General features: G+C 43.7%; 1 protein-coding gene across 1 annotated transcript in view; it reads left to right on the forward strand.

Moving 5' to 3' along the window:
* The first annotated feature begins 14,425 nt into the window (after nucleotides 1–14,425).
* Nucleotides 14,426–27,524, forward strand: part of LMF2 (lipase maturation factor 2) — a 62,638-nt gene continuing 49,539 nt past the window's right edge. Inside the window, exons 1-4 of the mRNA XM_077264332.1 lie at nucleotides 14,426–14,655; nucleotides 17,098–17,351; nucleotides 17,801–17,829; nucleotides 20,270–20,466. Coding sequence (XP_077120447.1) covers nucleotides 14,562–14,655; nucleotides 17,098–17,351; nucleotides 17,801–17,829; nucleotides 20,270–20,466 — 574 coding nt within the window. The 5' untranslated portion in view covers nucleotides 14,426–14,561. The remainder of the gene's footprint in view (nucleotides 14,656–17,097; nucleotides 17,352–17,800; nucleotides 17,830–20,269; nucleotides 20,467–27,524) is intronic.

Consider the following 27,524-nt stretch of genomic DNA (forward strand, 5'->3'; position numbering starts at 1 on the left):
TCTCCACATTCAGTATTTTGGTCTGTGGCCTCAGTAGTGTTATTTTTCTAAATACAGCATGCTCGGGGTACGGTGTTTTTACTGGTGTTGTTACCCAGAGAAAGTCAAACACAGCAGAAAACAGCACGCACAAAACAATACATGCCACAAAAAAGTTTCTAAAAAAATAATCTTATAAATACTTCAAATTTACAGCCTTTTTAAAATACTCAAATGAATGTATAGAAAACCCAAAGGAGGAAGCACCGAACATCAGGTCATGAAAGGTCAGAGGCTTGGATTATAGAGTAAATAAAAACTTTTATTTCACAAGTAACTGGTCACATGGTGGCACTGCAGCAACGGGGGCCCACACTACATATAACGTATAAACAAGATACATAATGGTTGAAATATAATATGTGTCCTGAGCCACACAATAGTAAAAAATGGCCAATAAAAAGAGAAGACCAAGCTGATAGAAAAATATGCCTAATACCACGTGATGGTAAACTAACAAGAGTTTGCCTGATGATTCTGATGGGGGGCTAAATTGTGAAGCAAAAGAGCTAAATATATGCAAGTGGCCCTGTAAATGTGCACAGAGCAGACAATGTGGTTGCAGCAATCAAAAACAACTCCTATTAGATATTGGTGTATACAGTAGTCAGTAACACATAATAGGCTGGTAAACACTATTGGGGGGTAAGAGATTAAATATACAGCACAACACATCACTGGGCATTCATATACCATAGGTCAGGGGTGATAATATGGGTATGGGAGGCGATGTAGAGACCCCTAAGGCCAGAGCCACACTACTGTAGCATACGAACAAGTGCTATGTGAATAAAAATCACATAGCACTCAGACCAGTATTCATCTATGGGTCAGCACACATCACCGTATTTTAGCATACTGCAATTGTCACCGACACTCGGCCGAGTCTCATCTCACTCGCACTCATATAAGCCTATGGGTGCGAGTGAGACAGCGCACATCACTCGGATATCATCTGAGTGTGCTGCGATATACACTGACCCTGGCAATGGAGGAGATGGAGAAATTCATTTCTCCGCCTCCTCCGCAGCTGTACTCTGATTCACTCTGTGCGAGAGGCTCGGAGCGCAGACGCATGACACTCGGCTCCCGCTCGCAGCAGAGCAGGAGCCGAGGGTCATTAGCATATCACATCTGATGCCATACGCTCGTCTGACGCTGACTCATTGTCAGAGTAGCTTATGCTGTATGGTTGGAGATTATTGTTTCAGAAGGTGTTTGGTGGATTTATCTGAGACTGTTGCTAGATTTTGGGTGTGTGCTAATTCCTCTCCTTCTTTGTTTTTTCCCCCCATCCACCACTCCCCGGTGTTTACTTCTGTGGCTTGTGTGTGTACATTTGTTATGATTGGTATTTTCCTTTAACCCTATTTGTATTCCCTTGTTAGTCTGTTTGGTATATTACAGTACACTACTACTCCCCTCTTCCATGGGTGGTTGAGGGGTACAGACTGAGGGCGGATTCAGGAGCTAAGGCAAGGTACGTGGCCCTAGCATCGTCACCATCAGAAGTAATCTGGGGAACAGGGCGATCTAGGGTGCACCTAGCGTTAGGAACAGGGAAGGAGCCCCTGGTTCCTGGACACCCAACAACAGAGTAGTGACAGGCATATTTTTCTATCAGCTTGGCCTTCTCTTTTTACTTGTTCATTTTTTACTATTGTGTGGTTCAGGACACGCATTATATTTTAACCATTATGTACCTTGTTTATACATGTAATATGTACCATGGGCCTCCGTTTCTGCAGTGCCACCATGTAACAAATTACTTGTGAAATAAAGTATTTTTACTCTATATTGCACACCTGACTTTTTATGACCTGATGATTGGTGTTTCCTCCTTTGGATTTTCTGTTAATTTCCGAATAATCTGCCATTTATATGCCCGCTTATATATGTCACCTTTCTGTGTCACTTTGTCAGTACAACCCCCCTCCCTTTGTTTTTGTGTGATATACAGTATATCATTAGCTAAGTCCAGATTTTGTTTCTCTTGAATGAATAGATGTATATACATTAGCGAAGGCCTGTGTTATTAACACTTATCAGATTTGCTTTAGAAAGTTCTGTTTCTGATAATGACATCCTTACGGCCAAGTTCACACAGCCATACTAAAACTCAGGCCAATCACCTCTGTAAATTCCAGACGTGACTGCCATTATGTGCACGTATGCATAAGCAGATGAGCATAGGAGCTGCCTTTGATTGACTTGCGCAACGGACCATACTAGTGCATGCTGAAGTATTTTTCACTCCGGCCATAAGTCCATATGAAAAATCACTTGTGTGCAGTTTATTATTAGGTTAGTTTGCTGTCCGTTGAACAGACAGACAGCACACTGTCTGAATATATGCTCGTCTGCATTAGTCCTTCATCTTAATGGGGTTGTTTCTGCAACAAAAATCTTGCTCCAGTCAAGAATTAAAGTAAATTTTCTGGCATAACTTATGTGACAACTTGTCATGAGTTAGACGGTCTGTGACCTCACATCTTCGTTCCGCCCCAGCTCCTCATATTTTGGCGGAGTTGGCGGCAACTGATCTTGAAAATACATAGTAACATAGTTATTAATGTTGAAGGAAGACTTTAAGTCCATCTAGTTCAACCCATAGCCTAACCTAACATGCCCTAACATGTTGATCCAGAGGAAGGCAAAAAAAAAACATGTGGCAAAGAGTAAGCTCCACACTGGGGAAAAAAATTCCTTCCCGACTCCACATACGGCAGTCAGAGTAGTTCCCTGGATCAACACCCTAACAAGGAATCTAGTGTATATACCCTGTAACATTATACTTTTCAAGAAAGGCATCCAGTCCCCTCTTAAATTTAAGTAATGAATCACTCATTACAACATCATATTGCAGAGAGTTCCATAGTCTCACTGCTCTTACAGTAAAGAATCCGTGTCTGTTATTATGCTTAAACCTTCTTTCCTCCAGACGTAGAGGATGCCCCCTTGTCCCTGTCTCAGGTCTATGATTAAAAAGATCATCAGAAAGGTCTTTGTACTGTCGCCTCATATATTTATACATTAAAATAAGATCACCCCTTAGCCTTCGTTTTTCCAAACTAAATAGCCTCAAGTGTAATAACCCATCTTGGTATTGCAGACCCCCCAGTCCTCTAATAACCTTGGTCACTCTTCTCTGCACCCGCTCCAGTTCAGCTATGTCTTTCTTATACACCGGAGACCAGAACTGTGCTCAGTATTCTAAGTGTGGTCGCACTAGTGACTTGTATAGAGGTAAAATTATGTTCTCCTCATGAGCATCTATGCCTCTTTTAATGCATCCCATTATTTTATTTGCCTTTGTAGCAGCTGCCTGACACTGGCCACTAAATATGAGTTTGTCATCCACCCATAATCCCAGGTCTTTTTCATTGACGGTTTTGCCCAGAGTTTTACAATTAAGCACATAGTTATACATCTTATTACTTCTACCCAAGTGCATGACCTTACATTTATCCCCATTAAAGCTCATTTGCCATTTATCAGCCCAAGCTTCTAGTTTACATAAATCATCCTGTAATATAAAATTGTCCTCCTCTGTATTGATTACCCTGCAGAGTTTAGTGTCATCAGCAAATATTGAAATTCCACTCTGTATGCTCCCTACAAGATCATTAATAAATATGTTAAAAAGAAGAGGGCCCAGTACTGACCCCTGTGGTACCCCACTGCTAACCGCGACCCAGTCCGAGTGTGCTCCATTAATAACCACCCTGCCAAATGCCAAAAGTCACAACATTTTGCGCAATTCTGTGTTGTGGAAAAAAATCTGCAACTTTGCAAAACGATTTATGGTAGAATTCAGGAGTAATCGATTTGATAAATCAAGGCCTTTTATTTCATTTCTTTTAGGGTGTTTTCAAGTGTTGTTGTCATATCGTGGCTGAACTTTCACTGAAGATCAGTTTGGTGTTCTTGATTAATTTTTTTTTTGGTTTGCTATTGTGTGCCGCCATATGGAGATTGTATCGTATAGATATAGTTTCTCCTAGGGGAGAATACTTATGTACTGAGTTATACAATAAAGACACCACAATTACAAACAAAAGCTTTGGACTCGAAGTCCAAATCAGAGGAATATGGAAAATCTACAGCACAACCTCATAGATTTGTGTGTATGAGCCCTCATAGAGTTGGGCGATCAATTCGCAGGACTCCAGTCCAGGTCAGTAGTTTCTGGCCACTGTACGGGATGCTAGCCAAAATTTTACCTTCCAGGGTCCATAACGCTGTTTTTGAATAGTTGGGTTGGTAAGGCTTCATCTGTGCATCACACCGCAATGATGATGTTGCTCCAGCCTGGCTAGTCAAAAGTTGCATCTGAGATCCCGGAAGGTAAGAGATTTGTCAGCCTACCATCCAATAGGCAAAAATTACTGACCTGGCCTATGGATTGGAGTCCCACAAATCGATCCCCCCCAATTTCAGCCTTCAGACTAGTGTATTAAAATGATTCTGTTAGTTTGGGTCCGTAAACTTGCAAGGTGTGGTTGAAGTCAACCTATAGAAATACACTGTGCTCTGACAACTAAGGGTATGTTCCCACGGTCAGTAAACGATGCCGGTTGGACGCTGCGCACATCCACAGCGTCCAACCCACAGCGGCCTGATATTACAGCATAGTGGATGGGAATGGAAGAAATCCCATCTCCACTATGCGTGCAGGGATGCCTCCAGGTTCCCTGCGGAGACAGACATGCGGTGCGTGTTTTGAGACCGCATAATGTCTATTTATTTTGCGGAGACACTCAGTGTTCAATGAACACATGTGGAATCACCTGCGTTCAAAAGCTGGCACTAGTGCTTTGGTCGGAGCGGACATGTGCTGTGTCCAAAGCGCTGCCGATTCCTGACCATGGGAACATACCCTAAAGGCCAGAGATGAAGTGGCGTTGACAGTGGGAAGTAGTTGACTGCTGCTGGAAAAGTGGAGATGGTCTTGGGAGAGCAGAAGAAGAAGCAGGCTGATGATGAGGAGTCCATTGCTGCAGAGTTGCTCATCATGAAGATTGGCCAGTTGAATATAAATGTTGAATACATTCTTTCCATAAGTCCAAAACTAAGGCCTAGCATGGAGCAAAAGGAGTCTCCCGACTGATTTGATGCATGAAGGAAATACTGATAGAGACATGCCAGGAAAGATTGTTGCCAAGAACTATAGGAAAACACCAGCAAATCTCAAAAATAAAAAGGGTAAGCCACATGCACATGTTGAGTATTTGGTGAGTTTTTTACCTCAGTATTTCTAAGCCAAAGTCAGGAGTGGAACAATCAGAGGAAAAGTGTAATAGAAACACATGCACCACTTCTGCATTTATCACCCACTCCTGGTTTTGGCTTACAAATACTGAGGTAATAGACTCATCAAATACTCAATGTGTGAATGTAGCCTTATTGAGAATGTTCTAAAGACTCACCTCTTAAAGGAGAAGTAACTACCATGTCTTGCGTTCTGTATTAGTAACAGAATGTGAAGCTGAAGCGTATGGTATATACATTTACCCTATACCCTCATTTGTCATTATTTCGTGCTAACAAACACCAGCACTTCACTAAGCACACTTTATGGTTAGGTCTGGGCTTGTGCCTGTAATACAGATGCAGAAATGTGTTTGTTTTACACTTGCTTGAAACTAGCTGTATTCAACTGAGTCACTTTTCTAGCAGTTTTTTTCCCTAAATTTTTCTTTTACAAATTTATAGTCAAACATACTCTAATAAAAAATGCATAAACTGTGCAAGAGCTACAAAAAAAGCAACAAAAAAAAAATTTGAAAATCTGAATTGTGTGTATCCTAATGTGCATTACACAAGAAGGTATCGGCAAACTATCGTTTGTATAAATGCTTGTTTCCGATAATTTGCCTGTGTTGTTGCGCTGGCGATCACCACTGAGTTGTCAGGTGATTGGGTCAGCTATGCCAACATAAAAATCATCATCGGCAGCACATCACTAGCGATGAGCGCAAGTGCTCGTTACTCCAGTTTGCATAGGGTGCTCGGGTATTCACCGAGTATCGCGAGTGCTCGTTCCAAGTCCCTGCGACCACATGCTTCGCGGCTGTTAGCCAATAAACATGCGGGGATTTTCTGACATACACGGGCCTTCATTCAGATGAACGTGTTATATGGACGTATGCTGTCTCTGTGTTAGAATCGGATAGCGCAAAGACAGCATACTGACCAATGTAATTCACTAGGGCTTTTCAGATGACCGTTTCTTCACATGGACAGCATGCACCAGTCTCTTCCGTATTTCTATGGCTGTGATGACAATATGGATGAAAATCTTCAAAATTTTCATAGTCAGCTAAACCTGTACTAAAATTGACTTTTTTTTCCCCCTCATGTGTCATCCATATTGCCTACATTTGTGTCCTTTTTTCCATCTGTTATTAAACATTGACTCTTAACAATGGATCAGTGAAAAGCGGATGAAACACGGATAGAACACTGAAGTAAGGCCGGGTTATGATGAGCATATGCAAAATCGTCTGGTTTTCATTCTGAAAAAAAGGCACTTTTCCATTTTTTTCATCTTTAATTTAATACATTGTAGAGATCAGACTGAACCAAAGAATCCATTTTGTCTTCCTCCTGAGAAATCTGATAGATACAGCAAGAAGTATATTTCTGCAAACTTGACATCTTCTTTGTTTTGTTAGTAATCACGCGCGCATTCCTCCTTGAAATTGTAGCTTTTTTATCCACATACCAAATAATTGTAACTCTACACTAGAATAGACTTGCTTTGTAAGTGATTATGAAATATGAGCGCTTATGCGCATGTCTGAAAAATGTCAAAACTTTTTATCTATATAAAGAAGGGATCGTGCCCAGTGAGGAGAGGCGTGCTCTGAGGCCATCCCTATGTATGAACACACAACCTTTGTGCTGCGTGTCATTTATTTGGATCCCATCCAGGAAGCCAGGGACAGAGAGGACTCAACATTCTTTGGCGCCCGAACAGGGACCCGAGGCGAGAGTATCTACTCAAGATTCACCTGTGGATACGGACAACGGAGATCTGGGATAATGGACGGCAAATGAACTGAAAAACCTGGCCAGGTAAGAGACATTATTAGTTCTCTTTTATCTGCCCTGTATTATCCGAAAGATCTCTATGAGCCGTGTCACGCTGGGTTAGTCTAGTAGTGAGTAGATACCTATAAAACTCGGGTTACCATATTGTATAGATTTATAAGTCCTGTCCCTGGCAGTGTGTGAACAGTGTGAAGGTTGTGGCATGTTGTGAAAGAAGAGCAAAAGTACGTAGAAAATAAGCCGAAATAGTTGGGGTATAAGCCTTATACACGGAAGTCAGCCTAACTGGGTCATGTGCTTGCGTCCTTTCGAGGAGACCTCCGCCCATGCTTGACTATTCATTAAGTGCTTAACCTCCTTCATTTCTGGATAAGGTTTGATAGAATGAGCCCAGGACGCGGTTTCATGAGCCTGGGACAAGTATGCTAACTGAGACAGAAAGTTTTGTGATCTGTATGGTGTTGCTGAGTCTGTTTGTGTGCATAATAGCACTTAAGTACGTCCTGCATATTAGAAGAAACGGAGCAGACGAGCCTTTCAATATTTTAGCTCCCTAGGAGAGAAGGCAACGAGACATCACCACAGTGATTGTCCAAACGTCACCTGGGGTAGAAATAGCAAATATTAAAAGGATATTTTAGCTCCCTAGGAGAGAAGGCAACGAGACATCACCACAGAGTAAGTGATTGTCCAAACGTCACCTGGGGTAGACATAGCTAAAATGGGAAATAAACAGACAAAAACCGTCTTAGGACAAGTGGAAGCAGCAGATATCATACAGGAAAGATGTGGAAAGACAGTCAGAAAAGCAGATTAGAAGGGTAAGAGAAAAATTGGGAATTTCAGAAGCACTTGTGTTCAGCACAGAATGGGAAAGAATGAGCAAGGAACGAGGTGGAATTATTAAAGATAATAGATGGATTTTTGTAAGTTTGATTGTCTAGACAAAGGAAATTGTTAAGTTGCTGGAAGATTATTTCTTTTTGGCGCAAAGCCAATTTTTTAGAAATCCTTATAACTTTTTGTCTGAACATAATTTTGAAGTTCTGTTTTTATCAAAGTGATATGTTTTGATTGATAATTCTTCGTGCAAAAAATTAGCATTTGGCATTTTGCCAAGTTTTTGTTACAATGTTTGAGAAACAAAAGGAAAAGTTCAAAGCCGCTACTCCAGACTGGAGGACGTTAGAACAACCAAATATTGTGAAACAACGATGTTTAGGAATAGCCATGGATATAAAAGAAAATCATAAGCCTGTCAGAATAGCTGAGGGTTATGATGGGGTAATTCGAACACTGCCATATACTGTGCCCCTAGAGGTCTCATTAGGACCTAAATGTTTTGCATCCAGATTTTTGTATGCCAGAGGTGCCCCAACATGTTTGTTGGGAACTGATGTCCTAAAGAAATTAGAAGCTAATATCAATTTTAGGAAAGATGGCACAGTTATGTTGACTATCCCTGATGATGCAGAATCATTAGAACAATATGTCAGAATTCAGGCTTTTGAGGATTTTACGGAAGAGAAAGAATACACCACAGATCTAGACCTCTCAATGATCCCAGAAACACTGTGGGCACAGGGTGACACTGATGTGGGATTATTGCATATCTCTCCTGTAAAATTATCTGTGCAACCAGGAACTGTTCTCCCACAGCTCAGACAATACCCTGTGAGTGCCCAACAGGAACTAGCGATTACAAAACAGATAGAGGAATACAGAGAGAAAGGAGTTTTGGTAGAGATACAATCACCTGCTAACACTCCTCTGTATCCAGTCAAGAAGAGAACTCTTGATAAGAGTTCTACACCCAAATATCGTATGGTACATGATCTAAGAGAAATAAACAAGGTTCTAGATCCAATCACCCCAGTTGTACCCAATCCTCATACGTTATTATCACAGATACCAGTCAGTTCTCAAGTATTTACTGTAATAGATCTTTCAAATGCATTTTTCTCGGTTCCTTTACACCAAGATAGTTGGCATTTGTTTGCATTTACATTTAAGGGCAAACAGTTGGCGTGGACACGCCTTCCACAGGGAATGATACACTCCCCTACTCTTTATTCAAATGCCCTACAAACAGTCCTTCAGAGGTTTGAACCTGAACCACAGGTAGTAATTTTGCAGTATGTGGATGACATACTACTTTGCTGCCCAGATCTAGAAACCGCAGAAAGGTCCACTGTAAGTTTACTATGTTTTCTAGAAAAAGAAGGGTGTAAAGTGAATAGACAAAAGCTACAAGTTTGTCGGATCAAAGTGGTCTTTCTAGGTCATTGCATTTCTCAAGGTAAAAAGCATCTTACACCTCAAAGAACTGAAGCAATAAGACAGATGAATGAGCCTAGAAATCATAAACAGCTACGAGCATTTCTAGGAATAGTGTCTCATTGTAGACAATGGATTATACATGCCAGTCAACTAATGCAACCACTGTATGACTGTGTAAAAAGTGAACCTTATTTGTTGACAAAAGAAGGTCAGATTTCGTTCCAACAATTAAAAGATGCCCTTGTTTCAGCTCCAGCGTTAGGGCTACCAGACTACACCAAACCATTTCAGCTTATGGCTGCAGAAATTGATTCTCATGCTACAGGAGTTCTTACTCAGAAGCATGCAGGGAAACAAAGACCAATTGCATATCTTTCAGCAAGGTTAGATCCAGTAGCTAGGGCAGCGCCAACCTGTGTACGTGTAGTTGTTGCTGTCTCACTATTGTTGGACAAAGCATCAGAAATTGTCCTAGAGTATCCACTCACAGTTCAAACTACACATGATGTTTATGGGATATTAAACCAGGTCCAACCAAAACACATTTCCATGGCCAGACATTTGCGGCTACAGTGTTCTTTGCTGCTCCCCTCTACTATCACATTTGCAAGGCTTCAGACTCTTAATTTAGCAACACTGCTACCTCTCAAGTCTGAAGGGGGGAATAAGGACACTGATCCACACGCAAATTTTTTCCCTACAGACACACATGATTGTACAGAGCTCATTTTACAAGAAACGGTAGGCTTACCCAATGTATCCGAAACACCACTTCAAAATCCAGATTTAGAGCTGTTTATAGATGGTAGTAGGTTTGCAGATGACACAGGTAACTTCCATACAGGGTATGCAGTTGTGTCAGAATCTGAAACTCTCAAAGCAGAACCGCTTCCACCGAAACAGTCTGCACAAGAAGCAGAACTAACAGCATTGATTGAAGCACTAAAAATAGCTGAGAATCAGACAGCTAATATATACACTGATTCTAGGTATGCACATGGTATTGTGTTTGATTTTGGAGTAATCTGGAGAGCTAGAGGTTACATGACAGCGTCAGGACAACCTGTAAAACATGCTTCTCTGATCAAACAGATCTTAGAGGCTGCACAAGAAACAAAAGAAGTAGCAGTAATTAAGGTAGCTGCACATGTGAGACTCGACACTAGGGAATCTAGGGGAAATGATAGGGCTGACAAAGCAGCCAAAGCAGCGGCAGTTAAACCCTTACAACAGGTCCATACTGTAAACCCCACAGAAAATACTGAAGATAGACTAAGACAAGCACAGGAAGATGCAGGAGAAGAGGAGAGGGACAGGTGGAAAAAGGAAGGGGCAGAAGAACAAGCAGGAATTTGGAAGAAAGATGGACTAATATGTCTACCTAGAGCCTGGTACCCGATTGTAGTTGGTGGACTGCACCACCCTACTCATGTGTCTGCAAATGCAATGACACTGCTGGCAAAGCAAGTCTGGTTGGCTCCAGGTTTTGGCAACTATGCAAGAGACTATTGTGCTGCATGCGCTATATGCCTGGCACATAATCCCGGACAGACAACAAAGACCCCTATGAAGCACCACGTCCGACCTCTCTACCCGTTCCAGCGATTACAGATAGACTTTATCCAGCTGCCAAAAAGTAATGGGTATGAGTATGTGCTGGTGTGTGTGGACATGTTCTCAGGGTGGCCAGAGGCCTATCCAGTTCGGAAGGCTTCAGCTAAAAACACTGCTGTAAAGCTAGTTGCCGAACTGATACCCCGTTACGGTCTCCCTGAAGTGATCGAGTCAGATAGGGGTACTCATTTTACTGGAGAAATATTTCAAAATGTACTGAAAATGTTGGGTGTTGAAAGTCAGTTACACACTCCGTATCATCCTCAAAGTTCTGGTAAGGTGGAACGCATGAATGGAACTTTAAAATTAAAAATACAGAAAGCCATGGCTGAAACAGGAAAGCCTTGGACAGAATGCCTTCCACTGGCCCTGTACTCAATACGCAATACCCCAAGGGGTAAGACTAAACTGTCTCCATATGAAATTTTATTTGGCAGGACTGCCAATTTAGGATGTTATTTTCCACAACAACTTGTATTAAATATTGAGTCATTGACTTCTTATGTACAAAATCTTCAGAAACAATTAACTAAGGTGCATGCACAAGTTTTTGCTTCCCTTCCAGATCCTGACAACACTGAAGGAAGTCACAAGTTGGAACCAGGTGATCAAGTCTATGTAAAAAGACACACCAGAAAGGCTCTTGAACCAAGATTTGACGGACCCTTCCAAGTCCTGTTGACAACACCTACATCAGTCAAGCTTGAAGGAAAGGCATCATGGATACATGCAAGCCATTGCAAAAGAGCAGTATAAAACTCATGATATTGATGTTAATAGTATTAACCACAACGAAGGCATGGGAAAGACTAAATTCTCTAACCCCTTTGAACAATAGATTCGTACAACATCATAGAAAATTAGTGCATGATTTGTTAAATAATATGCAACCTTTGGCAGATTGTTGGATCTGTACCCATTCACCAGTATCAGCTACAAGTATACCTTTTCTAGCAGTTCCCGTGTCAGCAGAAGAAATATTCGCTTGGCCTGATTGTTCAGACAAACTGGCCAACAACCAAACTGGTAATACTAGGCTGTGGAATACTACAATCGCCATACCAATTGTGGGATGGGTAGAATTTCCTTGGTGGCAGGGTAATCTCTCAGGGAGTAATACACATCTACAATATTTAGCATTCAGGGGAGGAAAATGGGTACCTAGAGATAAGACTAGATTAACTGATTTAGGACAGGTCCCCACAGAAAATCTACAGCTCAGTTTCAGTACAACCGTCCCTTCCTCTGATGCTTTTAAACCTGTAGTATTGGAAAGATACATACATAATAGAAAATGGGAACATTCTGAGTTGTTCCCCCAAGGTGATGCAAACAGTTGTACAAGTAAGCCAGGGAACCTGATTTGTAATGAATCCGATGAGTATGTCAAAGGAATGCCTGTATGTGGGAATCCCGCAGCCGGGTACTGTAGTCCTTTGGGACAAAAACCCTCTTGGTGTATGCTTCAGAATGTATCTAGTTTTGTGGATTTGGCTCATAGATTGGTATTACAGCACTCAGCTTTATGGGATCTGCCTGAAGGTACATTTTGGATATGCGGAGAAGGAGCATATAAATGGCTTCCCGTAGGTATAAAGGGTACTTGTACATTAGGACGCCTAACCCCGGCTACTTTCATAATTTCAAATAAACAAGTGAATATGCAAGCCGTGCCCAAGCACACACTGTATAAAAGAGCTGCAGACAATTCACCACGTCCTTCGGGAAGGCCACATATAGTACAGATGGGAATTTCTAACAAAATTGCTAGTACCATTTTTATTTATCCTATGTTAACACAAATGTGGGATAAATTAGTTAGAGCCACGGATTATCTAGATGATCAAATTTGGGATATATTGGATATACTAAACACTAGTATAGCTGTACAGAATCAGCTTATAATAGTCATCAACCAACATACTCTGGTATTGGATTACCTAACTGCCTCACAAGGGGGTATGTGTCAAATCATTGGACCCACCTGCTGTCATTATATAGACCCGAATAGTATTATGAGTATGACATTTAAATTAAAAGACGTACAACGGCTCAGAGATCAGTATGACAAAGACAATGACCAGAACAAGGATAGCTGGTGGTCTGATACCTTCTCATTTCTTAACCCAGCCAACTGGTTCAGAGGGATCAGTGGGTGGATTGCTGGGATTATGCAGAGCATAATACATATAGCTATAATTATTGTAATTATATATGTATTATTCAAGATTGTGCTCAAGGGTATCTCAGTATGCACAGATAAATTTTGTGTAATAGATGCAAGAGTATAAATTTTCTTCTTTATTCTTATGTTATCCTCTAGTGATTCTAATTAATATTACCGTACTAATTTTTGTTTTTATATTTTAGTATACTGCTAAAGAAGAAAATAATTTGCGATAGAAGAATTACTACTAGATTTGATTCTCTTATTAAAATATAAGCGTATATATGTGTAATACCAAAAATAAAGGCTTTGTCTTTGGCCCTGTGGTAATATATAAAAAGAATATGTCAAAGGGGGGAATTGTAGAGATCAGACTGAACCAAAGAATCCATTTTGTCTTCCTCCTGAGAAATCTGATAGATACAGCAAGAAGTATATTTCTGCAAACTTGACATCTTCTTTGTTTTGTTAGTAATCACGCGCGCATTCCTCCTTGAAATTGTAGCTTTTTTATCCACATACCAAATAATTGTAACTCTACACTAGAATAGACTTGCTTTGTAAGTGATTATGAAATATGAGCGCTTATGCGCATGTCTGAAAAATGTCTAAACTTTTTATCTATATAAAGAAGGGATCGTGCCCAGTGAGGAGAGGCGTGCTCTGAGGCCATCCCTATGTATGAACACACAACCTTTGTGCTGCGTGTCATTTATTTGGATCCCATCCAGGAAGCCAGGGACAGAGAGGACTCAACATACATAAAAACCCAAATACGGTTTTCTATGGTAATAATTGCAATGGATAAGTGGAAAGCGCACCACATACGGATAAGCCGTTTTGGATCATTTTTTGGCACACCCATTGATTTATAATGGGCGAGGCTGATCCGAAATATGCTAGGTTCCTGTACATGCGATCCATCGGATCCATGTCTGGTAAGTATAGGTGTTATTATTTTTACAATGGGGAAACATAGGGATTGAGAACGGATAGTAGGAGGCGAGCAGTGGATAATCCCATTAATAGGCGAATAAAAAATGCATCCATTTTTAAAACGGACGTGTGTATGGATCAATAAAACAATGCAGGTCCGCGTGCTGTTGTGATGTGTGAATAGCTCATGTTACTGCAGGAAGAACATGGAGAAAGAATGCAGAAACATTCACTTCTCCCTACATACGGCCCAGCAGAAGAGTCGCGCCTGCGCACTAGATGAAATCACAAACGATCCCAAAATCTCTCCGAACTCGCCTATCAAGTTACGCAGCAGCTTTTTGAACGTGGAAACGTGAAACGCGCATGCGTATTAGATAGGGCGATTGTCGGCCCTTACTGCGCATCTGCGGACCGTCCACGTTGTGACTCATCCAGACAGCTGCAGGGATCCGGTATTTCCGAGGAAATGGGGGAACAACGGCAGGTCCGGAATACGTTCTTATGGGGGCTGAGCGGAATTTACCTGTGTGCATTCCTCTCGCTGTACACGCAAGTCCCAGGTAACGCTTTTGTCCGATTAGCGCCCTCATCTTTGGGTGCATTCTCTCTTTCTTACCCAGATGTGATGTCTGCCTATGGTCGGACGTGTTTCCACAGGCGTCAGTGCACATGTGCGACCTCAGCTAGTCTTTGTGGACATATTAACCCCTGCAGAGTTTCTGCACTCATTGAGTATGTGTGATCCTCGCTTCCTCCAGCCACCGTCACCTCAGATCCTTATTTATGTGTCCGCCATCGATATTCCTACAATGGAAATGAGGTTTCTTCGAGGTCCTGATGGCCGCCCCGTCACTGAGTCAGCGCAGCCTCCAGATTCCAATAATATAGCGGGATGTGATGAAATAGGTGCTGGGACATTGGGCACCTGGCCCAGGATTAGGGTGGATTCCATGTGGCGTAATTTTCCAGGTGGAAAAATCCATATATGCCCCATGTGTTCCTATGGGATGAAATAAAATCTGTAACATTTATTCTAAATATTTGCACTTTTTCTGAATCTGCAGCAAATACACCACAATTTTTCAACAGTAATCGCATTGACCTCTGTGGATTTAGCCGGCTGTTTTTACACTATGATTCCACACTTGTATAGACAGAAGATAAGTGCCTGACTCTGCAGAAAGCTACCAGACTGAGGCCCACCACACAGGAAGTGGTCTCAGCCCTGAGCGGCTGGGTCGTATGTCTCCAGCTTCTTAAGCCACTCCATTTTTGGATAGGTGGCCTGATCTGCAGACGACTGTCCCAGACCATATTGCCTATGGCTTTATGGGGCAGCCTTTGTGGCTCAGAGTTGCCTTCAGTTGCTTTATGCCAAATAATTGGTTCTCGTTGTCTTTTTCATGCTATGTATATATGGAATCCTCAGACCTGATTCTCATCACTGAGCTTATATGTTGCTCTACGGCAGAGGTGTCAAACTGCATTCCTCGAGGGCCGCCAACAGGTCATGTTTTCAGGATTTCCTTGTATTGCACAGGTGATAATTTAATCACCTGCACAGAATGATTCCAGCACCTTGTGGAATGCTAAGGAAATCCTGAAAACATGACCTGTTGGCGGCCCTCGAGGAATGCAGTTTGACACCTCTGCTCTACGGTGTGTCGAGCAGGATTGCAAGTGGTCGTGGTGCAGAAAAGGTTTCCAGTGCAAATCCATAAGAAATAAATTGCAACATGCCATAATATGAAGGACTTAAAGGGCTTTTCCATTTCATAAAACCCCTGACTGCAACTTGTTTAAAAACAAACAAAATGCCCTTTAGGCACCCTGCTTTGGTCCAATGTTGTCTATGCCACCGCTCCATTTCAGTTATCTAAAGCTCTGAAGTCACATCGACCACACTGCAGGCAGTACATGAGATCAGTGGTTCTGCCCATCTCGATGGCACAAGACATTGACCTCACCAATGTTGATGTGACGTCAGTGCTGTAGGCAATGACACACACTGGGAGCAGCGGCGGAGACTGAGCACTGAACTAAGGGAAGGTACATTAAGGCCCCCTTTACACATTAACGACAGCTGGACCCACCAATGTCAGTGGGTTGTCAAGATCAATCAAGATGTAATTTGAGCAGATAAGAGTCAGGTAATTTCTATTTAGACGCCCAAACCTTTTATTTTCTGGAAGATAAGCCTCTAACAGAGCAGCGTCTTTTTCTTTCCCCATTGAACATGTACGAATGTGTTGAGACCCTGAATACTCATGTGTATGGAGGAGTCATAGTTGTTAACGCTGAAGGTAGACCTATGAATCTAAGTTCATCAAGTTAAACCTACAGCCTAAGGCTACTTTCACACTAGTCCGTCGGTACGGGCCGTCACAAACCGTCGGCCCGACGGACAGTGTGTTAAGTAGCACAACGGGGGCAGCGGATGCAGTTTTTCAATGCATCCGCTGCCCCATTGTAATGTCCGGGGAGGAGGGGGCGGAGTTTCGACCGCGCATGCGCGGTCGAAAATGGTGGACACGACGCACAAAAAAACGTTACATGTAACTTTTTTTGTGCCGACGGTCCGCCAAAACATGACGCATCTGTCGCATGACGGATGCGATGTGTGGCCATATGTCGCAATGCGTCGCTAATGTAAGTCTATGGGGAAAAAACGCATCCTGCAGACAACTTTGCAGGAGGCGTTTTTTTCTCCAAAACGACGCATTGCGAAGTACGTCACACGACGCAAGTGTGAAAGTAGCCTAACATGTTGATCCATTAGAAGACAAAACCCCAAAGAGTAGACACGTAGGGTATGTTCCCACAGTCAGTAAATACAATGGGAACAAATCGCTAATGTCTAAGTGAGGCCTTAGAAAAATAGCTTCTGGAAACCTTTTTAGGATTACCCCCCCCCCCCATTTCATTCTAGTGTGTACAGTGAAAATCTAGCCAACTTCAGTAGGAAGGAAGCATCTCATGTATCTTGATTGGTTTTCTTTCAGGGCTTTATGGACGTGAAGGAATCTTACCAGCCGGGAAGATGCTTCGATTCACTGGGAAAGACTTATGGGAACAGTTGAAGGACTCCCCCACATTGCTGTGGTTAGGTCCCCAGCTGGGACTGGACACAGAGCAGGGCATTGAATTACTCTGTATACTTGGGGCAGTCCTTTCGTTGGGCGCTTTGCTTTTTAACTGCTTTCGTGACAGCCTAATTTTTCTCCTGCTCTGGATCCTCTACTTATCTCTGTATCAGGTAAGCGAATGTGCTTGTTTCTGAAATTCAAGTAGTGGTTCTGCAGATCAGCATATGAATGTATAGGTCCAATAAACATCCATATTTTATTTCAGAAATAAAACCTCGAGGGACAGGTGGGTGACAGTGACCACTAAGGACGGGGGGGGCGCTACTGCTATGTCCGCTGTAACTGGCGAGAAGGTGTAGAGAAACACTGCTGTGATGGGACAGGTGGCGGTGATCAGTAATGGAGAGATTATTGGAAATACTCTTATGACAGATGGGAGGGAGAACAAGGTCTCCATTGCGGGGCACACACCTGTCACTACGGTGTTGGATGGGGGTACACTGCTGTGACTACGTTAACTATGGATGGGAGCATTGTTGTCAATGGCAGATCTGTGGGACTGGCCTATATCGCAGTCACTGATCACATGAATTAATATTGATTACTTTTGTTTCTGCAGGTCGGACAGGTGTTTCTTTATTTCCAATGGTAAGTGTTAATGTACATTTGTATACGTTGAAGGGAACCTGTCCCCAGGTTTGACCGATATGAGAAATCTTCCTCCAGTCACAGAGATGCAAGCTCTGGGCTTTGTGTTCACCATATGTGCTCCACATACAAGGTATGAAAAGAGCCCATTTCCAAAGGATACCATTATAAGTTCATTATATTCTGGCCCAATATACAGCCTTCTATAATGCTGTATATCTGCCCTCAACCTGACCTGTAAGACAAGAAAGAGCTTTTATTATACTCTCCTGCGGGGTGGTCTGGTCCAGTCAGAAGGATGTTGCAGGTCTTGGCCTGGCGCCTCTCTTCAATGATGTCCTCCTTATTGCTTCGTGTGGATGACGCGTCACTACGTCATCCACACAGGGTCCCAGGCATCTCACTTTTGCGCAGGCGTACTGCCCTTACTAGTGCAGAGTAAAGTACATCATTGCACATGCGCTGGGGCTCTTTCACCTTTCCTGGTGCATGCGTACCGCAGTACTTTAATCTTCCCTGGTCAGGCCAGAGAGGTACGACTGCGCAGGAGCTAGGGCTGTGGAGTCGGTAAGCCAAACCTCTGACTCCCAATTCCTCAATTTCCATGACACCGACTCCACCAAAATGGGCTCCAACTCCACAACTCTGACTCCACATCCCTGGCAGGATCCTGATGCCAGAGAGATTGTGTGGATAATGTAGGGCCGCATCATCCACACAAAGCAAGATGGAGGACGGCATCACAAGAAGATGGGAGGCGCCAGACCAAGACCAGTGACACCCCTCGGACCAGACCACCCTACAGGGGGAGTATAATAAAGATCTTTTTCTTCTCTTACAGGTCGGGTTGGGGGCAGATATGCAGCATTGTAGAATGCTGTATATCAGACCTGAAAGGGGGTGACCTTACTTCATAACGGCCAAACCTGGTGACAGGTTCCCTTTAATTTACGTATATATGTAGCTTATAATGGTATTCTTTGGGAATGGGCTCTTTTCAACCTTATATGTGGTGAACACATGGACCCGAGCTTGTATCTGCCATAAAGTATGCAACGGATTGTCATGAATTAGACTTGCTGTGGTAACGTGCCCCTGTCTCACCCATTTTAGCTGAGCTGGGCGAATGGAGTGTGAAAACGCCAAGTCACAAATTTTTTATTTTTTGTTCTCAACTCCCAGTTGCGCAAAATGTTTGTGGCTTTTTACACCAGGTGACTGGCCGAAAAATCTGTGATGAATCGGAGTCTATGAATTTTGAAGTGAAGACCAAAGTTTTAGGGTCTGGCTCATTATTGCATTTGCGCCTTAATTTTTTTTTTTTCTTTTTTTTGCTTCTTCTAGGTGTTTTTCTGCCTGCTTTTAATTTGCACCTTTTTAAAGTCTATTTTATTGTATTTTTTTTCCAGGTTTTTGTTTTTTATATTTGCCATTGTGGGTAGGTCTAGAGTTTCCAGATGTCAGCTGATTTATCAATTGCAACGTTATAAAAAGTTGCAACGTTATAAAAAGTTGCAACATTTGGCACAAATGTCCTTCAGTTTCCATTTGAAGTGATTTTATATACTTCAGGCATTCTGGAGAGTATATTGTAACATTTCAGCAAAATGTGTAACTTCTTGGTCAAAATTCATGTACTACTTGCTTCGTTTTGAAGCATTTGGCCCACAAAAAAAGGATTAAGTACCACAAGGAACAAAAAGAAAAGTGACTGAAATAAAAAATGGAAATGATAAATCAGGGAGTTAAGAGTTTAATATTAGTGATCAGCGAACGTGTTTGGACAAGGTGTTATGTGCGCATGCTCGTGCTAACCAAGCGTCTTCGACGTGTTCGAAAAATGTTTGATTCTCCGCGGTTGCATGTCTTGTGGCTGTCTAACAATGGGACACAGTCAGACTTGACTGAACTCAACAATGTGAACACCTCTCAGTTCTTCAAATCATCTTTTAATATCCCCATTCCTGGCTTGGCTTTCCTGGACCACCTGCCATTTTGGTAGGAAAATTTCAGGTTTGTGACTGGATAAGGAGTCAACTATAATGAATGTTTAATAGCAGGGCTGTGGAGTCAGTGTCATGGAAATTGAGGAGTCTGAGTCGGAGGTTTGGCTTACCGACTCCACAGCCCTGTTTAATAGTGCATCTTTTTGCAAGCCTCCATCACCCTCCGTGCTCCCCGTGGGGGATGGGATGAAGACCAGTTTGGTCAAACATATGCCCATGTTTTAAAGCCTGTGCCAATAAATTTCAAGTGTCAGAAATGACACTTGCTTTGAGAGAACCCCACCATCAGCTCTGGGTCCTGCGAACAGGACCATATAACAAGCAATAAAACGTGAATTTTTTTTATGCTCAATGTAACCAAAGAATGTCAAACTTATACTATTTCTTGCATTTTCTTTTACAATGGCCTTATCTGTATGTATATTCTTTTTCAGGGACAGCCTTTTACTAGAAACAGGATTCCTGGCAATATTGGTAGCCCCAATGCGTGCGTTACGCTCAAAGATGAACGTTTGGAGTGCCCACGACGGCATCACTTTCTGGCTCACTCGATGGCTTCTTTTTAGGCTTATGTTTGCATCTGGAGTCGTAAAACTAACAAGTCGTTGTCCAACATGGTGGGGGCTTACAGGTGAGAAGATGTTACTTTTTCTCATCAAGGCCAATGTGTTTGGTCTAGATTTCTTGATCTATGACTTTTGTGTGCTTTAATCGGTGTTATTTCCGTATACTACTTTCAATTTAGGACTTTACATTATAGCTATTACTGATGTCCTTTGTTGTATTGTCTTTGTGACATTTTTCCATAACTTATGGTATATCACAGAAGTGAGTACACCCCTCACTTTTTTCATAAATATTTGATGCTATCTTTTCATGGGACCGCACTGAAGATATGACACTTTGCAACAATGTGTCATGTTGATGCAATGTGTCTCCAGACAAAGGTGCCTGCAAATCGTTCCACAAAATTGAAAGAATGCCCCATCAAAACACTTAAAAAAAGCCAACAAAAATAGCTTTACAAACCCCGCTAGAAAATGTTCTAAAAAATGTGGCAAAAGGGACACTTGCAAAAAAGTCACAAAAACAGTATTTTACTGAAGCGCTTTTTGCTTGAAAACCTAATTATTTTTGCCTGTCTGAACAAATTGTCATGTGTCTGCTCCTCAGATTTATTCAGGCTGCTGTAAGAATATATACACATGCTGCAGAATCCAACTGAATGAAATGTATGGAGCAGATATGCAGTCACATGCACAAAACTAACTGATAGTTATAGATTAGGTCATTGGTTATGTACGTTCATAATGAGTGGTGGCCCCAGTGCTGATGCTAGAAGCATATGGCCAGTGGTTATAGAAATCCCTCATAGCGGTTATCCAAGAGTGCTTTACAGGGAACGTATCGCCAGAAAAAACGCTATTAACCTGCAGATATGGCAGCATAGTGGATAGCACTGCAGTCTTGCAGCACTGAGGTCCTGGGTTCAAATCCCACCAAGGACAACATCTGCATGTTTTCCCCGTGTTAGCTTGGTTTCCTCTGGGTTCTCCGGTTATCTCCAACACTAGGGAATTTAGATTGCGAACCCATTTTGGGACAGCCAAGATAATATATGTAAAACGCTGCGGAATATGATAGCGCTATAAAATCAAAGCATAATAATCATTAACCTGCCTGCAGTGTTCTGGGTTCAGTCACCGCTCTATGGTGCCTCTGGCCCTTCTACAGATCCAGTGTCAGTAAGGGTTGGGGTGCGGGTATATAGAGTGGTGACTGATCTAATGCTGGTGCCGCACCCGTGATTGAGAGCTGAATGGGGGGGAATAATGTTTAATTTTCTCTATCCCCATGACAGCACCACGGAGAGAGGCAATCTCCGTCCAGCATCTTCTCAGGTACCGCAAAATCCGCAGGTTCTCCATCAAGGACAGGAAACCAACTGATGTGAGGGAGAGGTACCACCCTCTTCTCCCCACTAAGTATGGGCACTATTAACCTGCAGAGTAACCCCATATCTATAGGTTAATAGCGTTTTTCCTGGTGACAGATGCCCTCTAAGAAAAAAAAAAAAATAAATATATATATATATATATATGTAACAAAATTTTCTCTATCCCCATGATGGCACCACGGAGAGAGGGGTCCGCCCCCAGGGACAGGAAACCTACAGGTGAAAAAGGGCGTACCTCTCTCCCACATCAGTTGGTTTCCTGTCCCTGACGGGGAACCTACAGCACGTACCTGAAGGATTCTTCGTGGGATTCCAGGGGCTGATGCAGTCGACTTTCTAACAGGGGGCGCCCTGTTACGGCTGGGTCAAGCGGTTTTTTCCCCTCTTTTTCTCCCTTTCCTGAAGCACCACCACAGAGGTCGGCGGGCCTCATGGGTGAGTGGAGGAAGGCAGTGAAAGGATCCAGTCTGCCTTCCACGAAAAAAAAAAAAAAAAAGGGGGGAGGAGCGGGTGACGGCGGTCACCGGAGGACTCTTGATAGTAATATGGGGGTAGCGGCGGCTATCTTACCATAAAAGCCCAAGTAAGAACGGGCCAGAGGACGCCGGCGTCATTACCACTAAATCGGTGTGGGCGTCGGGAAAGGAGCGCTGGTGTGCTCACCGGCGCCATCACCGCAAAAACGCAGCGCTAGTGCGCGCGCGCCGGCGTCCCAGTATATTCATTCCCTCATGTGAGGCCGACGAATCAGAGAACCGGAAGTTGGGCGGGCGCATGCGCAAACCGTCACTTCCGGTCTCGCCGGCACAAATGCAATAAAAGAACGCCAGCATATGGAAAAGGGTGGAAAATTCAAACTCCAAGTGCACCAGACAGTGCGGAGGCCACCATGAGCGAAAGCGAGCAGCAGGTTATGCAGGAAGCTGTCCAGCGATCTCCTGAGCAGGCACAAGTGCAGCGGCATCTACACCCACAGCAGCAGCGCAAAGGAAACTCTTCCTCTGTACAGCGCAGCAGCAGCGGACGATCAGAGTCTCAACGCAGTCGGGGGTCTGCAAAAACCACACGGCCGGCGACGATTCCAGCGGATACAGTCCCCAGGCCCGAGACGGTATCTCTGATCCACAGGGGGTGAGTGATCTACGTGAAAGTGCTGAGTTTAATATAGGGCTCTTTTTGTTCTAGGGGAGAAAAAGTACAGCCAAAACTAAGCACAAAGAATGTGCCATATGTTCAGACGGGCTGCCTTCCTCCTGGGAGAAGAGACTATGCAGCGTCTGTATAAAAAAGACAATTCAGGTGGAAACCCCATCATTTGCATCCGAATTAAAGTCATTAATAAAAAGCCAGGTGGAAAGTGCCATTAAAGGCATTAAAGCCACAAAGAAAAAACATAGGAAAACACCTGAGTCCCCTGTGTCTAGTGCGGACGAGTCAGAAAGTGAACTATCTGACTCAAATAATTCGTCAGCCTCTGATACCTCTTCAGTATCCTCTGAGGGAGGCCGCAGTTGCTTCCCTATCGAGGAAACAGACGCTTTAGTGAAAGCGGTCAGAGCAACAATGGGGCTAGTGGAGGAGCGACCTAAAAGAACAGCGCAGGACATAATGTTCAGCGGTCTGGAACAAAAAAGAAAAAGAGCATTTCCAGTAAATGAGAAAATTCACTCTCTAATTAAAAGAGAGTGGAAAAAACCAGACAAAAAAGCTCTCCTCACCCCTAAAAGAAAATACCCGTTTGATGACCCAGCCTGCTCGTCCTGGAGTAAGGCACCAAAATTAGATGTGGCCATAGCAAAGGCCTCAAAAAAGTTTGCCCTACCTTTTGAGGACATGGGTACCTTAAAAGATCCGATGGACAAAAAAGCCGAGGTTTTCCTAAAAAACTCCTGGGAAGCGGCAGGAGGTGGGCTTAAACCAGCTGTCGCAGCCACCTGCACGGCTCGCGCGCTAATGGTGTGGCTCGAGCACTTGGATTCCCAATTAAAGGGAAAAATCTCAAGAGACACAATTCAAAAATCAGTGTCCGTAATGAAAGGTGCAGCAGCCTTTTTGGCGGATGCATCTGTAGATTCGGCCAGACTAGCAGCCAGGGCTGCCGCCTTTTCGAACGCCGCAAGACGTGCCCTGTGGCTGAAATGTTGGCCAGGGGACCTTCAGACAAAAACAAAACTGTGTTCAATACCCTGTGAGGGTGAATTCTTGTTCGGCGCAACGCTAGATGACATCCTCGAGAAAGCCGAGGACAAGAAAAAGTCTTTCCCTGGTTTCCCCAACCAATCGTACAGACGTTCCTTTCGGAATAAAAAATTTATGCGGAGAAAACCTCCGAAAGGGAACAAAGAAACATGGGAGGAAAAAAGAAATAAAACCAGAGGGTTCCTATTCAACAAACCCACTCCCGACAACAAGAAAACTCAATGAAGGTGTCCCCCAGGTTGGCGGGAGACTGACAGGGTTTCTCCCAGCCTGGGAAAAAATTTCAAGCAGTCCCTGGATACTAGGCATAGTACGAGAAGGGCTCAAGCTAAAGTTCCGCATTTCCCCCCAACAACCTCTTCATGGTGACACCACAGAGACAGTCTCAAGAACAGTCGGCTCTTCAGGAAGAGATTCTAGGCCTAGTCCAGAAGGAAGTCCTACAGGAAGTCCCTCACCAGGAAAGAGGCATGGGCTTCTACTCTCCCCTCTTCCTCCGAAAGAAGCCAGATGGATCATACAGGACAATAATAAATCTCAAAAAGTTAAACAGTTTTCTCGAGATCCCACACTTCAAAATGGAGACAATAAAATCTTGCGTAAAAATACTCTTTCCCAGGTGTTTCATGACTGTTCTAGACCTACGAGATGCATACTATCATGTACCGATCCACAAGGATCATCAGAAGTACCTCCGGCTAGCAGTGAATATCCAGGGGGAGGTGAAACATTATCAGTTTCGGGCCCTCCCTTTTGGGTTAGCTATCGCACCCCGGGTATTCACGAAACTAATGTCGGAAGTGATGGCTCATATACGAGAACAGAATATCCTGATAGTTCCCTACCTGGACGACCTCCTTGTAGCAGGGACATCATTCCATCACTGCAAACAGCAGTTGGATTTGGTTATGACTTCTCTGTCAAGCCTAGGTTGGCTGTTGAACCTTACCAAATCCAAAATAGTCCCATCACAGGTACAGGAGTACTTGGGGATAGTCCTCGACTCAACCACACAAACGTGTTATCTTCCTCAGGGGAAGATTCAAAAAATGACACAGGCAGCGGTACAGTTGTCAACATCCCCGGTCACCACACTCAGGAAAGCCATGTCCCTGCTGGGCTCCATGACATCCTGTATCCCGGCAGTGCAGTGGGCACAGTGCCATTCCCGGGACTTACAATGGGAGACTTTAAGTTCAAGCCTGTGTCTGGGAGGAAATTTAGACGGGCAGTTAAGCATATCACCAACTACGATACACTCCCTACAGTGGTGGGCGGACCCGATAAATCTTACCAAGGGGGTCCCCTGGTCACTACCAACAGAAAAAATCCTAACGACGGATGCAAGCCCCTGGGGGTGGGGTGCTCATATAGACGGTCAGGTGACACAAGGGAACTGGAGCAAAAATCAAGAGCTAACCTCATCAAATATGAAAGAACTGCTAGCGGTAAAACTCGCCCTAATACACTTTCTAAAAATCATCCGCTCCCACCACGTAAAAGTCTTCTCGGACAATCAGGTAGTGGTAGCATACCTAAACCACCAAGGGGGCACCAGGTCACAAACACTGATGGAAGAAACCCGATCCATCTTCTACATTGCAGAACACAATCTGAAGTCCCTGACGGCCCTTTACATAAAGGGTTCAGAAAACCAGACCGCAGACTTCCTCAGCAGAACACGCTTGAAACAGGGGGAGTGGGAGCTGAAACAGTCGGTATTCAACCAAATAGTGAAGCGTTGGGGAGAGCCAGAAATAGACCTATTCGCGGACTATCAGAACCGGAAAGTGAGGAAGTTCTGCTCAATCGACCCCCGGGGAGGGCCAGTAGCTCTGGACGCTCTCACAGTCCCCTGGAACTATCGCCTCTCCTACGCGTTCCCTCCAATATCCCTCATTCCCCTAGTCTTGAGGAAAATTCGGGAGGAGGGGGCAACAGTGATAATCATAGCTCCATTCTGGCCTCGCAGAATATGGTTTTCTTGGCTGAGAAAGATGTCCTTAGACAGTCCGTGGGTTCTACCAGACACGCAAAATCTGTTATCCCAGGGCCCAGTGTGTCACCCCAATGTAAAAAGCCTACATATGACAGCCTGGCTTTTGAAAGGAAGCTATTAAGCAGCAAAGGGTTTTCATCCAATCTGGTGTCCACATTACTACAGAGTAGGAAACCCGTAACCACCAAAATATATGGCAAAGTGTGGAAAAAATTTATGTCTGTATCGGGAGCTGACCCAGGGGGGGAAATCCCAATAGATAAAATTCTCGAATTCCTGCAAAAGGGTTTGGAAAAAGGGCTAGCTACAAGTACTCTAAAGGTTCAGGTAGCAGCCTTGGGAGCGCTGTATAATTATGATCTAGCCAGAAACCGATGGATCGTGAGATTCATCAAAGCCTCGGGTAGATCAAGACCAGTTCCTTTGCATAATGCCCCTCCATGGGATCTAAACCTTGTTCTAAACGCACTAACCAAATCTCCTTTTGAGCCCTTGGCAGACGCACCCCTAAAGATTCTATCTTTAAAAACAACACTCTTAGTGGCCCTAACCTCAGCCCGTCGCGTTAGTGACATACAAGCATTGTCCGCGGGCCCTCCCTTCACTCAAATTCTCGAGGACAGAGTCATTCTAAAAACAGACCCGGCTTACCTCCCAAAAGTCGCGTCTCAATTTCACAGGACACAAGAGGTCTCCCTGCCCTCATTCTGTCCCAACCCCAAGAATGAGGGAGAAAAAGCACTACATACCCTTGATGTTAGGAGGTGCCTACTCCAATACTTGTCAGCCACTAGGGAGTGCAGGAAGGATAGGGCTCTGTTTGTCTGCTTCCAGGGTCCACGGAAGGGACAGAAAGCGTCAAAAGCTACGCTAGCGAGGTGGATAAGAGATGCCATCGCCCTATCCTACTCTTCCAGCGGGGCGGCCATCCCGGAGAATATAAAAGCGCACTCGACCAGAGCAGTGGCATCATCCTGGGCGGAAAGAGCGGGCGCTTCAATACAACAGATATGTAGAGCGGCCACTTGGTCTTCCCAGTCTACATTTTTTAAACACTACCGCTTAGACTTGACCTCCTCTGATCTCACCTTTGGTCGAAGGGTTCTAGAGGCAGTGGTCCCTCCCTAAAAAGGTTACAATCTATGTAAATCTCTCCGTGGTGCCATCATGGGGATAGAGAAAATCGTAGTTACTTACCGATAACGGTGTTTCTCTGATCCCATGATGGCACCCGTATATTCCCTCCCTTTTCACACACAGGTGTGCACACTATAATGTATAGTTAGTTACCCTTAGTCACGGTGCCTCTGTTAAGTAAAAATTGTTAAGTTTAATTTGTGTAAATATCAAATTGCAGCTGAAGTTCTGTATAAGGCTCTGTTAACCAACTGATGTGGGAGAGAGGTACGCCCTTTTTCACCTGTAGGTTTCCTGTCCCTGGGGGCGGACCCCTCTCTCCGTGGTGCCATCATGGGATCAGAGAAATACCGTTATCGGTAAGTAACTACGATTATTTGGTATATATGTATCTAAG

This window comes from Ranitomeya variabilis, chromosome 5 (genome assembly GCF_051348905.1).
Source record: "Ranitomeya variabilis isolate aRanVar5 chromosome 5, aRanVar5.hap1, whole genome shotgun sequence".
Lineage (NCBI taxonomy): Eukaryota > Metazoa > Chordata > Amphibia > Anura > Dendrobatidae > Ranitomeya > Ranitomeya variabilis.